This window comes from Salmo trutta, chromosome 23 (assembly GCF_901001165.1).
Source record: "Salmo trutta chromosome 23, fSalTru1.1, whole genome shotgun sequence".
Classification (NCBI taxonomy): domain Eukaryota; kingdom Metazoa; phylum Chordata; class Actinopteri; order Salmoniformes; family Salmonidae; genus Salmo; species Salmo trutta.
Genome location: NC_042979.1, coordinates 50,218,761 through 50,233,164, shown reverse-complemented (window position 1 = coordinate 50,233,164; position 14,404 = coordinate 50,218,761). Strand labels below are relative to the sequence as shown.

At 47.4% G+C, this 14,404-nt stretch overlaps 1 protein-coding gene across 1 annotated transcript in view; it reads left to right on the top strand.

Annotated features, from left to right (window-relative positions):
* Window positions 1-14,404, top strand: part of il11ra (interleukin 11 receptor subunit alpha) — a gene marked incomplete in the record, with an annotated part of 50,245 nt that overhangs the window by 33,818 nt on the left and 2,023 nt on the right. Inside the window, 6 exon segments of the mRNA XM_029710593.1 lie at window positions 181-241; window positions 1,649-1,818; window positions 4,201-4,315; window positions 11,001-11,167; window positions 11,797-11,963; window positions 13,530-13,674. Coding sequence (XP_029566453.1) covers window positions 181-241; window positions 1,649-1,818; window positions 4,201-4,315; window positions 11,001-11,167; window positions 11,797-11,963; window positions 13,530-13,674 — 825 coding nt within the window.

Sequence of the window (14,404 nt, the reverse complement as noted above, 5' to 3'; positions counted from 1 at the left end):
TGTCTCTCCTCTCTCTCCTGTCTCTCCTGTCTCTCTCTCTCCTGTTTCTCCTGTCTCTCCTGTCTCTCTCTCTCCTGTCTCTCCTGTCTCTCTCTCTCCTGTTTCTCCTGTCTCTCTCTCCTGTTTCTCCTGTCTCTCTCTCTCCTGTCTCTCCTGTCTCTCTCTCCTGTCTCGTTTCAGATGTTCAGTACGGGAGGCTTGGGTCAAACGTCACGCTGCTGTGTAGAGATGCACTGGACAGGTATGGTACACTAGGAGTCCGTCTGTATCAGTATGTTCTCTAGAGGGTCTGGCAGGTACGAAACACTAGGAGTCAGTCTGTATCAGAGCTGGACAGGTACAACACGCTAGGAGTCAGTCTGTATCAGAGCTGGACACGTACGACACACTAGGAGTCAGTCTGTATTAGAGCTGGACAGGTACGACACACTAGGAGTCAGTCTGTATCAGTATGTTCTCTAGAGGGTCTGACAGGTACGACACACTAGGAGTCAGTCTGTATCAGAGCTGGACAGGTACGACACACTAGGAGTCAGTCTGTATCAGAGCTGGACAGGTACGATACACTAGGAGTCAGTCTGTATTAGAGCTGGACAGGTACGATACACTAGGAGTCAGTCAGTATTAGAGCTGGGCAGGTACGACACACTAGGAGTCAGTCTGTATTAGAGCTGGACAGGTACGATACACTAGGAGTCAGTCAGAGCTGGACACGTACGATACACTAGGAGTCAGTCTGTATTAGAGCTGGACAGGTACGATACACTAGGAGTCAGTCTGTATCAGAGCTGGACAGGTACGATACACTAGGAGTCAGTCTGTATCAGAGCTGGACAGGTACGACACACTAGGAGTCAGTCAGTATTAGAGCTGGGCAGGTACGACACACTAGGAGTCAGTCTGTATTAGAGCTGGACAGGTACGATACACTAGGAGTCAGTCAGTATTAGAGCTGGGCAGGTACGACACACTAGGAGTCAGTCTGTATTAGAGCTGGACAGGTACGATACACTAGGAGTCAGTCAGAGCTGGACACGTACGATACACTAGGAGTCAGTCTGTATTAGAGCTGGACAGGTACGATACACTAGGAGTCAGTCTGTATCAGAGCTGACAGGTACGACACACTAGGAGTCAGTCTGTATCAGAGCTGACACGTACGACACACTAGGAGTCAGTCAGAGCTGGACAGGTACGACACACTAGGAGTCAGTCAGAGCTGGACAGGTACGACACACTAGGAGTCAGTCTGTATCAGAGCTGGACAGGTACGACACACTAGCAGTCAGTCTGTATCAAAGCTGGACAGGTACGACACACTGGGAGTCAGTATGTATCAGAGCTGGACACGTAGGACACACTAGGAGTCAGTCTGTATCAGTATGTCCCCAATACATGACACTGGGGAGTCAATTTAATTTAGGAGATATTGTCCTCTCCCCTGGAGCTAATGTTATAGTAACCTTTGACTTAGAGTAATGCTCAGTCCCTGCCTTTTAACTGGCCCTGTGCAGTCAGTGTGTGGCTGTTTATTTTCTCTGACTGTTAGTAACTCTGACTGTATCTTTGTGTATTTGTGTGCGTGTCTGTGTTGGTGTGTAGTTGTCTGACTGCCAGTAAACACCGTGATGTCATAATGTCTCTTTAGGACGTCCGTGGAGTGGCGTCTGAACAGGAGTTCCGTGTTGCCATGGCAGCACCGAGTGACATCAGACGGTCGTCTGGTCCTCGTTCACGCAGAACGCGCCGCCGAGGGTAACTACAGCTGCCATGACGAGCAGGGACTCCTCATCCAGACCACGAGACTCCGGCTAGGATGTAAGGCTTCCCTTCCTCTCACTCTCCCCTCTATCCTCCCCCCTCTATCTTCCCCCTCTATCTTCCCCCCTCTATCTTCCCCCCTCTATCCTCCCCCTCTATCCTCCCCCTATCCCCCCCCTCCCCTCTATATCTTCCCCCCTTTATCCTCCCCCCTCTATCTTCCCCCCTCTATCTTCCCCCCTCTATCCTCCCCCTCTATCCTCCTCCCTCTATCCTCTCCCCTCTATCATCCCCCTCTATCCTCCTCCCTCTATCCTCTCCCCTCTATCCTCCCCCTCTATCCTCTCCCCTCTATCCTCCCCCTCTATCCTCTCCCCTCTAACCTCCCCCTCTATCCTCCTCCCTCTATCCTCTCCCCTCTATCCTCCCCCTCTATCCTCCTCCCTCTATCCTCTCCCCTCTATCATCCCCCTCTATCCTCCTCCCTCTATCCTCTCCCCTCTATCATCCCCCTCTTTCCTCCCCCCTCTATCCTCCCCCTCTATCCCCCCTCTATCCTCCCTCTATCCTCCCCCCTCTATCCTCCCCCTCTATCCTCCCCTCTATCCTCCCCCTCTATCCCCCCTCTATCCTCCCTCTATCCTCCCCCTCTATCCCCCCTCTATCCTCCCCCCTCTATCCTCCCCCTCTATCATCCCCCTCTATCCTCCCCCCTCTATCCTCCCCCTCTATCCTCCCCCCTCTATCATCCCCCTCTATCCTCCCCCCTCTATCCTCCCCCCTCTATCCTCCCCCTCTATCCTCTCCCCTCTATCATCCCCCTCTATCCTCCCCCCTCTATCCTCCCCCTCTATCCTCTCCCCTCTATCCTCCCCCCTCTATCCTCCCTCTCCTTCCTCTCCCCTCTATCCTCCCTCTCCTTCCTCTCCCCTCTATCCTCCCCCTCTATCCTCCCCCTCTATCCTCCCCCCTCTATCCTCCCCCTCCTTCCTCTCCCCTCTATCCTCCCCCTCTATCCTCTCCCCTCTATCTTCCCCCCTCTATCCTCCCCTCTATCCTCCCCCCTCTATCCTCTCCCCTCTATCCTCCTCCCTCTATCCTCTCCCCTCTAACCTCCCCCTCTATCCTCCTCCCTCTATCCTCTCCCCTCTATCCTCCCTCTATCCTCCCCCTCTATCCTCCTCCCTCTATCCTCTCCCCTCTATCCTCCCCCTCTATCCTCCCTCTATCCTCCCCCCTCTATCCTCCCTCTATCCTCCCCCCTCTATCCTCCCTCTATCCTCTATCCTCCTCCCTCTATCCTCCCCCCTCTATCCTCTCCCCTCTAACCTCCCCCTCTATCCTCCTCCCTCTATCCTCTCCCCTCTATCCTCCCTCTATCCTCTCCCCTCTATCCTCTCCCCTCTATCCTCCCCCTCTATCCCCCTCTATCCTCCCCCTCTCCTTCCTCTCCCCTCTATCCTCCCTCTATCCTCCCCCTCTATCCTCCTCCCTCTATCCTCTCCCCTCTATCCTCCCCCTCTATCCTCCCTCTATCCTCTATCCTCCTCCCTCTATCCTCCTCCCTCTATCCTCACCCCTCTATCCTCTCCCCTCTATCCTCCCCCCTCTATCCTCCCCCTCCTTCCTCTATCCTCCCCCTCCTTCCTCTCCCCTCTATCCTCCCCCTCTATCCTCCCCCTCTATCCTCCCCCCTCTATCCTCCCCCTCTATCCTCCCCCTCTATCCTCCCCCCTCTATCCTCCCCCCTCTAAGAAGCTTCTCCTATTATTAGATATTGCTCTAACAGATTGAGCTGTGAGGAATCCCCTCATTATAATATGTTTATTGTATTGTTGTGTATCTTTCACAGGTACATCTATCCTCAAAAAGACTGAATCTCTCACACATACAGAGATACAGCATCAACATACAGAAATACAGCATCAACATACAGAAATACAGCATCAACATACAGAGATACAGCATCAACATACAGAAACAGCATCAACATACAGAAATACAGCATCAACATACAGAGATACAGCATCAACATACAGAGATACAGCATCAACATACAGAGATACAGCATCAACATACAGAGATACAGCATCAACGTACAGAGATACAGCATCAACATACAGAGATACAGCATCAACATACAGAGATACAGCATCAACATACAGAGATACAGCATCAACGTACAGAGATACAGCATCAACATACAGAGATACAGCATCAACATACAGAGATACAGCATCAACATACAGAGATACAGCATCAACGTACAGAGATACAGCATCAACGTACAGAGATACAGCATCAACATACAGAGATACAGCATCAACGTACAGAGATACAGCATCAACATACAGAGATACAGCATCAACGTACAGAGATACAGCTTTGAGATGTATTTCTTGTGGTGTTGATCATCATTTCTCATCTCTTTTTCCTCAGATCCTCCCGGGCTGCTCAGCATTTCCTGTCTTGTGCCCAATCACAGCCTAGTATTGTGCTCATGGGTGGAGTCTGTGAAGACCCACCTACCAGCCCTGTACCACACCTCCTATAGGTAAGCTTGGGTAGCGTAGCCAGAAACCCGTTGGTGGGTGGGCCTGCAAAACGTTTGGTGGGCAGAAATTGAAGTGCTAAAATCATAATTAAAACATAGGATTACATCATTAATACCTGATTTCACAGACCATTTATTTACAATGTAAATTCATGCCTGTTGCATTTCACAAGCGACTCACAGCCTACAGAACACACACAATACACCATAGGCTATAGCTCTGAACTAGAACGTAGTGCTATGCCGTTGGACAGGTCACAACAGGCCTCTGTTTTACTGGATCACAGCCAGGATATCAGTGGAACTAACTGCAGTACACACATAGGCCTATATAGATGTAAACTTAAAAACAAGATTACCTGATTGAATTGAGAATAGTCTGATGTGGATATATTATTAATAGAAAGCCTATAGTCATTATCAAAGTATGAATGAAGAGACTGATGAGCAGGGAGCCAAGCTTTTTTTCTTTTTCTTTTTTTACATGGGACTTTTTCCAAATCTTAAATTCATTTTTTAACCAGGCAAGTCATTTAAGAACAAATTCTTATTTACAATGACGGCCTACACCGACCAAACCCAGACGACGCTGGGCCAATTGTGCACCGCCCTATGGGACTCCCAATCACAGCCGGATGGGATACAGCCTGGATTCAAACCAGGGTGTCTGTAGTGACGCCTCCAGCACTGCGATGCAGTGCCTTAGACCGCTGAACCAGGGTCTGTAGTGACGCCTCCAGCACTGAGATGCAGTACCTTAGACCGCTGAACCAGGGTCTGTAGTGACGCCTCCAGCACTGAGATGCAGTGCCTTAGACCGCTGAACCAGGGTCTGTAGTGACGCCTCCAGCACTGAGATGCAGTGCCTTAGACCGCTGAACCAGGGTCTGTAGTGACGCCTCCAGCACTGAGGTGCAGTGCCTTAGACCGCTGAACCAGGGTCTGTAGTGATGCCTCCAGCACTGAGATGCAGTGCCTTAGACCGCTGAACCAGGGTCTGTAGTGACGCCTCTAGCACTGAGATGCAGTTCCTTAGACCGCTGATCCAGGCTCTGTAGTGACGCCTCCAGCACTGAGATGCAGTTCCTTAGACCGCTGAACCAGGGTCTGTAGTGACGCCTCTAGCACTGAGGTGCAGTGCCTTAGACCACTGCGTCACTCGGGAGCCCGAGTGCTGTGAACAGTATCTTTAAAAAAGATATTTGGCGGGTGATCAACATTTTATTTTTATTTCACATTAAGCAACACACAAGGCAGGATCACATTACAAATATTAGCCGACATGACAACACTAACATATATCACAGCTGTTTACATGCTTGACCTTTGGTATGAGGTTCTTACTGTGGAATGCAGTGTTTGGTTTTCGCCAGGCATACTGGGACCCGTATCGTCCCCAAAAAAACGTTATACTTTTGACTCGTCTGTTCATAGAACATTCTTCCCAAAAGTCTTGAGGATCATCCAGGTGTTTCCTTAATAGAAGGAACCATGAATTCTGCTCTGTGTCAGAGAATTCAACAGGAGAATGTCAGGCCATCCGTCTGGGAGCTGAAGCCCTGCTGGGTCATGCAGCAAGACAATGATCTAAAACACACAATCAAGTCTACATGAAAATGGCTAAAAAGCAACACATATGACGTTTTGTAATGGCCTAGTCAAAGGCCCAGACCTAATCCCAATTTGAGATGTTGTGGCAGCACTTGAAACAAGCAGTTTATGCTTGAAAACCCACAAATGTAGCTCAGTTAAATTAGTTTTTCATGCAAGAGTGGGCCAAAATTCCTCCACAGGGATGTGAGAGACTGATCAACAACTACAGGAAGTGTTTGGTTGGAATCATTGCAGCTAAAGGTGGCACAACCAGTTATTGAGTGTAATGGGACACAACTTTTTCACACAGGGGAAATTGGGTGTTGCATAACTTTGTTAATTAAATAAATATAATATGTTTTTTGTAAACTCCGGTTCCCTTTATCTAATATCAGGTTTTGGTTGAGGATCTGATAACATTCAGGATCAAAAATATGCAAAAATAGAGAACATTTTAAATGGGGCAGTGTAAAGTTCCATTCAGTCCAGACATTTAAAATTATGTAGGCACTCTGAGTTATCAGGTTTATAAAACACTCAGTTATCAGGTTTATAAAACACACAGTTATCAGGTTTATAAAACACTCAGTTATCAGGTTTATAAAACACACAGTTATCAGGTTTATAAAACACTCAGTTATCAGGTTTATAAAACACTCAGTTATCAGGTTTATAAAACACTCAGTTATCAGGTTTATAAAACACTCCGAGTTATCAGGTTTATAAAACACTCAGTTATCAGATTTATTAAACACTCAGAGTTGCCAAACAATTCTTAAAAATGACCACAACGGCATTGTTTCAAAATATACATTTGTGTAGAATCACAGGTCCACAAGTCCACAGGTCCTGTGTAGTACACAGCGTTGTACGAGATCTTCAGTTTCTTGACAATTTCTCGCATGGAATAGCCTTAATTTCTCAGAACAAGAATAGGCTGACAAGTTTCAGAAGAAAGGTCTTTGTTTCTGGCCATTTTGAGCCTGTAATCGAACCCACAAATGCTGATGCTCCAGATACTCAAATAGTCTAAAGAAGGCCAGTTTTATTGCTTCTTTAAAATCAGCACAACAGTTTTCAGCTGTGCTAACATAATTGCTAAACAGTTTTCTAATGATCAGTTAGTCTTTTAAAATGATAAACTTGGATTAGCAAACACAACGTGCCATTGGAACACAGGAGTGATGATTGTACGCCTATGTAAATATTCTATTAAAAATCAGCCAATTTCCAGCTACAATAGTCATTTACAACATTAACAATGTCTACACTGTATTTCTGATCAATTTCATGTTATTTTACCCCAAACTAAGTGACCCCAAACTAAGTGACCCCAAACCTCTGAACATTAGTGTATATCCCTTTCCAACCACTCTCTGCTACTGGCTATGATTTCCATCTGAATGCATGTTTAGGCCAGTGCTTGACATGAACTGCAATAGGTGCCGGTACTCTGTTTATAACAAGGTGCAGGAACTCATCAACAGTTTTCAGATAATATTCTATGAGGTGCAGCAACTCAAGCAGAAGAACATTTGAGACTCATGAAGTATGTATGAAGCGTCTCAGGGTGTTTTCAGACAATTCTTGTGAACAAAAGAGCCCCCGAAGCGAACCGAACTGAGAGGTGGTCTGATCCCCCGAAGCGAACCGAACTGAGAGGTGGTCTGATCCCCCGAAGCGAACCGAACTGAGAGGTGGTCTGATCCCCCGAACCGAACTGAGAGGTGATCTGATCCCCGAACCGAACTGAGAGGTGGTCTGATCCCCCGAACCGAACTGAGAGGTGGTCTGATCCCCCGAAGCGAACCAAACTGAGAGGTGGTCTGATCCCCCGAAGCGAACCGAACTGAGAGGTGGTCTGATCCCCCGAAGCGAACCGAACTGAGAGGTGGTCTGATCCCTCGAACCGAACTGAGAGGTGGTCTGATCCCCCGAAGCGAACCGAACTGAGAGGTGGTCTGATCCCCTGAAGCGAACCGAACTGAGAGGTGGTCTGATCCCCCAAACCGAACTGAGAGGTGGTCTGAGCCCCCGAACCGAACTGAGAGGTGGTCTGATCCCCCGAAGCGAACCGAACTGAGAGGTGGTCTGATCCCCCGAAGCGAACCGAACTGAGAGGTGGTCTGATCCCCCGAACCGAACTGAGAGGTGGTCTGATCCCCTGAAGCGAACCGAACTGAGAGGTGGTCTGATCCCCCGAACCGAACTGAGAGGTGGTCTGATCCCCCGAAGCGAACCGAACTGAGAGGTGGTCTGATCCCCCGAACCGAACTGGGAGGTGGTCTGATCCCCCGAACCGAACTGAGAGGTGGTCTGATCCCCCGAAGCGAACCGAACTGAGAGGTGGTCTGATCCCCCGAACCGAACTGAGAGGTGGTCTGATCCCCCGAAGCGAACTGAGAGGTGGTCTGATCCACGAACCGAACCGAACTGAGAGGTGGTCTGAACCTTCGAAGCGAACTGAGAGGTGGTCTGATCCCCCGAACCGAACTGAGAGGTGGTCTGATCCCCCGCAGCGAACTGAAAGGTGGTCTGATCCCCCGAACCGAACTGAGAGGTGGTCTGATCCCCCGAGCGAACTGAGAGGTGATCTGAGCCCCTGCTGACATAACCCGTCACACTAGACTACTGCTGTACTGTTTCCCCTACTATATCCCCTCACACTGGACTACTGCTGTACTGTTTCCCCTACTATATCCCCTCACACTAGACTACTGCTGTAATGGGTTTCCATGGCCAAGCAGCCGCACACAAGCCTAAGATCACCATGCGCAATGCCAAGCGTCGGCAGGAGTGGTGTAAAGCTCACCACCATTGGACTCTGGAGCAGAGGAAATGTGTTCTCTGGAGTGATGAATCAAGCATCACCATCTGGCAGTCCGACGGACAAATCTAGGTTTGGTGGATGCCAGGAGAACGCTACCTGCCCCAATATATAGTGGCAACTGTAAAGTTTGGTGGAGGAGGAATAATAGTCTGGGGCTGTTATTCATGGTTCAGGCCCCTTAGTTCCAGTGAAGGGAAATCTTAACACTACAGCATACAATGACATTCTAGACGATTCTGTGCTTCCAACTTTGTGGCAACAGTTTGGGGAAGGCCCTTTCCTGTTTCAGTATGACAATGCCCCCTGAACAAAGCGAGGTCCATACAGAAATCCTTTGTTGAGATCAGTGTGGAAGAACTTGACTGACCTGCACAGAGCTCTGACCTCAACCTCATCGAACTCCTTTGGGATGAATTGGAAAGCACACTGCGAGCCAGGCCTAATCACACAACATCAGTGCCCGACTTCACTAATGCTCTTGTGGCTGAAGGGAAGCAAGTCCCCTCAGCAATGTTCCAACATCTAGTGGAAAGCCTTCCCTGAAGAGTGGAGGCTGTTATAGCAGCAAATGGTGGACCAACTCCATATTAATGCACATGATTTTGGATTGAGATGTTCGATGAGCAGGTGTCCACATACTTTTGGTCATGTATTCTGTTACCAATCAAATGTACATGCTAATAGTATCTTCTGATTACAATTACTATGTCTCATATTTCAACTAAATGCAATTGAATAGCTTCCAAAATGGCAGTAGACATGTCTAGCTGTCCAATAATGCATTCTGATGGAATGGCAAGGGCCTGCACTTTGTAAAAACCCAGAGTGCATTGTGGGAATTTTGGAAAAAGATCTTGGTTCCTTTCTAAACATAGCTATGTAAATGCAAAGAGGACTCGGTTCACAAAATAGGTAAAGTAAACTGGCAAAAGAGTTGAGTCCTAATTCAAATGCAGTGTGAACACAAAGAGAACTGAGTTCTGCTTCGCCCCCAGAATTCACGTTAAAGAGAACTGAGATGGGTTATTTTAAAGAGGACTATATGTGAAAACACCCTCAGAATAGGATCATGTTTTCCTTCCAGATCATAGTGACATGGGGGAGCTTATTCTAGATCAGCACTCATTCCCTGAGACGCTTGATACTTAGACTCAGTTTGACATGGAGCTTGATACATACAGACTCAGTTTGACAGGGAGCTTGATACGTACAGACTCAGTTTGACAGGGAGCTTGATACTTACAGACTCAGTTTGACAGGGAGCTTGATACGTACAGACTCAGTTTGACAGGGAGCTTGATACTTACAGACTCAGTTTGAAGGGAGCGTGATACTTACAGACTCAGTTTGACAGGGAGCTTGATACGTACAGACTCAGTTTGACAGGGAGCTTGATACTTACAGACTCAGTTTGACAGGGAGCTTGATACGTACAGACTCAGTTTGACAGGGAGCTTGATACGTACAGACTCAGTTTGACAGGGAGCTTGATACGTACAGACTCAGTTTGACAGGGAGCTTGATACTTACAGACTCAGTTTGACAGGGAGCTTGATACGTACAGACTCAGTTTGACAGGGAGCTTGATACCTACAGACTCAGTTTGACAGGGAGCTTGATACTTACAGACCCAGTTTGACAGGGAGCTTGATACTTACAGACTCAGTTTGACAGGGAGCTTGATACTTACAGACTCAATTTGACAGGGAGCTTGATACGTACAGACTCAGTTTGACAGGGAGCTTGATACTTACAGACCCAGTTTGACAGGGAGCTTGATACTTACAGACTCAGTTTGACAGGGAGCTTGATACTTACAGACTCAGTTTGAAGAGGACTGGCCACCCCTCATAGCCTGGTTCCTCTCTAGGTTTCTTCCTAGGTTTTTGGCCTTTCTAGGGAGTTTTTCCTAGGGAGATTTTCCTAGCCACCGTGCTTCTTTCACATGCATTGCTTGCTGTTTGGGGTTTTAGGCTGGGTTTCTGTACAGCACTTTGAGATATCAGCTGATGTACGAAGGGCTATATAAATACATTTGATTTGATTTGATTTGACAGGGAGCTTGATACTTACAGACTCAGTTTGACAGGGAGCTTGATACTTACAGACTCAGTTTGACAGGGAGCTTGATACTTACAATAATTAATTGATTTCTCTTTCCTCCAGGAGTGTCTCCTTCCCAGCAGCACCACAGGTGAATAACCATCTCTCTCCCTCTCCTTCCTCCTCTCCTGTCCTGTCCTGTCCTCTCTCCCCCTCCAGGGGTAATAAGAGCCAGGTGAGGATGTGTGTGGTGTCATCCCCACCACAGCAACAGTGCACCATAACAGACCCTACCATGTGGCAGCTCTACCACTACATCAACGTCACAGAGACCAACCCTCTGGGGTCACAGACCACCATCATACAGGTCAAGTTCCATGAGCTCTGTAGGTCACCTTCACATTTCCCGCTGTGTTTAAGTGTCTGTAGTTCAACCTCTCATCTGGACAGTGTGTCTGTAGGTCAATGTCTCATTTGGACAGTGTGTCTGTAGGTCAACCTGTCATCTGAACAGTGTGTCTGTAGTTCAACCTCTCATCTGGACAGTGTGTCTGTAGGTCAATGTCTCATCTGGACAGTGTGTCTGTAGGTCAACCTGTCATCTGGACAGTGTGTCTGTCTTATTACCCTAGCCTTATTTAATAACCTTGTCATTTTGTGTCTTCAGTCATCACAAGTGTAAGTTGTTGATTCTCAACTGCCTTCTGTGTATTTGTGTACCTTTAATAGTGTTTTCCTCACCTCCTCTCTCTCTCTCTCTCTCACCCCCTCTCTCTCTCTCTCTTTCTCGTTCACCCCCCTCTCTCTCTCACCCCCCCTCTCTCTCTCACCCCCCTCTCTCTCTCTCTCACCCCCCCTCTCTCTCTCTCTCACCCCCCTCTCTCTCTCACCCCCTCTATCTCCCTCACCCCCTCTATCTCTCTCACCCCCTCTCTCTCTCTCTCTCTCTCACCCCCCTCTCTCTCTCTCTCTCTCTCTCTCTCACCCCCCCTTCTCCCTCTCTGTGTGTCTACAGTGCAGCCAGACCCCCCAGAGGCAGTAACAGCAGTGGGGATGGTGGGATATCCCATGAGGCTCCAGGTGTACTGGACGTACCCTGCCTCCTGGCTCCACGACGCTGTGCCCTTCCCCCTCCGCTTCCAGCTCCGCTACCGTCCTGTAGGATTCAGCACCTGGTCTACCGTTAGTTCCTCTATTCACCTGGTCTACCGTTAGTTCCTCTATTCACCTGGTCTACCGTTAGTTCCTCTATTCACCTGGTCTACCGTTAGTTCCTCTATTCACCTGGTCTACCGTTAATTCCTCTATTCACCTGGTCTACCGTTAGTTCCTCTATTCACCTGGTCTACCGTTAGTTCCTCTATTCACCTGGTCTACCGTTAGTTCCTCTATTCACCTGGTCTACCGTTGGTTCCTCTATTCACCTGGTCTACCGTTAGTTCCTCTATTCACCTGGTCTACCGTTAGTTCCTCTATTCACCTGGGTCTACCGTTAGTTCCTCTATTCACCTGGTCTACCGTTAATTCCTCTATTCACCTGGTCTACCGTTAGTTCCTCTATTCACCTGGTCTACCGTTGGTTCCTCTATTCACCTGGTCTACCGTCAGTTCCTGTATTCAGCATACAGTCTCCCCATCTCTCTATTCAGCATACTGTCTCTCCATCTCTCTATTATATTAGTCAGTTCCTATACTATCCTACCCACTAATTACATTATATTCTATTAGTTCCTATACTATCCTACCCACTAATTACATTATATTAGTTCCTATACTATCCTACCCACTAATTACATTATATTAGTTCCTATACTATCCTACCCACTAATTACATTATATTAGTTCCTATACTATCCTACCCACTAATTATATTATATTAGTTCCTATACTATCCTACCCACTAATTACATTATATTAGTTCCTATACTATCCTACCCACTAATTACATTATATTAGTTCCTATACTATCCTACCCACTAATTATATTATATTAGTTCCTATACTATCCTACCCACTAATTACATTATATTAGTTCCTATACTATCCTACCCACTAATTACATTATATTAGTTCCTATACTATCCTACCCACTAACTATATTATATTAGTTCCTATGCTATCCTACCCACTAACTACATCATATGATTTAATACAAACTGAACCTCTCTGACTGTGTTGTGGTCTCCAGTCAGTCCTCTCTGACTGTGTTGTGGTCTACAGTCAGTCCTCCTATCTGACTGTTTTGTGGTCTACAGTCAGTCCTCCTATCTGACTGTGTTGTGGTCTACAGTCAGTCCTCCTCTCTGACTGTGTTGTGGTCTACAGTCAGTCCTCTCTGACTGTGTTGTGGTCTCCAGTCAGTCCTCCTCTCTGACTGTGTTGCGGTCTACAGTCAGTCCTCCTATCTGACTGTGTTGTGGTCTACAGTCAGTCCTCCTCTCTGACTGTGTTTTGGTCTACAGTCAGTCCTCCTCTCTGACTGTGTTGTGGTCTCCAGTCAGTCCTCCTCTCTGACTGTGTTGTGGTCTACAGTCAGTCCTCCTCTCTGACTGTGTTGTGGTCTACAGTCAGTCCTCCTATCTGACTGTGTTGTGGTCTACAGTCAGTCCTCCTCTCTGACTGTGTTGTGGTCTACAGTCAGTCCTCCTCTCTGACTGTGTTGTGGTCTACACTCAGTCCTTTACTCTCTCTATCTTCTGAGTGTAGACCTCTCTCACTTTATCTACCTTCATCCATCTTTCCCCCCAGGTGGAGTCTAAGGCCAGTACCCTGCTAATAACCGACGCCCTAGCAGGTCACGCCCACCAGCTGCAGGTGAGAGCCCAGGACGAGATCAACCCAGACAGCCGGTGGAGTGAGTGGAGTCCCCTGCTGCAGACCTGGCCGTGGAGCGGTGAGAATACTACTGCATACTACACACTAGTACATCATACTAACGTGTTCCAAATGGCCCCTCTATTCCCTATATGCTGCAGTGTAAACGGTCTACATCTGGACCTTTATTAGACCCCAGAACAGTGTTTGAATAGACTTTAGTTTCTCCGTAGTGTTACACGGTTACCTGGTCAGCGGTGATATTTGTGAAAGACAGCATCATTATGTGGTGAATCCCACAGGTTGCACAGCAGATCCAACTGAACAAACCGGCCCTGTAGACGGCAATGACAAAGATGCAGAGCTCTCTACAGCCAAGTCAGAGAGTAAGTCGCTTTTTCTAAGCCAGAACAAAACATATCTTCTGTTTCTGTATACATCAGTCTCTATATACATCAGTCTCTGTATACATCAGTCTCTGTATACATCAGTCTCTGTATACATCAGTCTCTGTATACATCAGTCTCTATATACATCAGTCTCTGTATACATCAGTCTCTGTATACATCAGTCTGTATACATCAGTCTCTGTATACATCAGTCTCTGTATACATCAGTCTCTGTATACATCAGTCTCTATATACATCAGTCTCTGTATACATCAGTCTCTATATACATCAGTCTCTGTATACATCAGTCTCTGTATACATCAGTCTCTGTATACATCAGTCTCTATATACATCAGTCTCTATATACACTACCGTTCAAAAGTTTGGGGTCACTTAGAAATGTCCTTGTTTTTGAAAGAA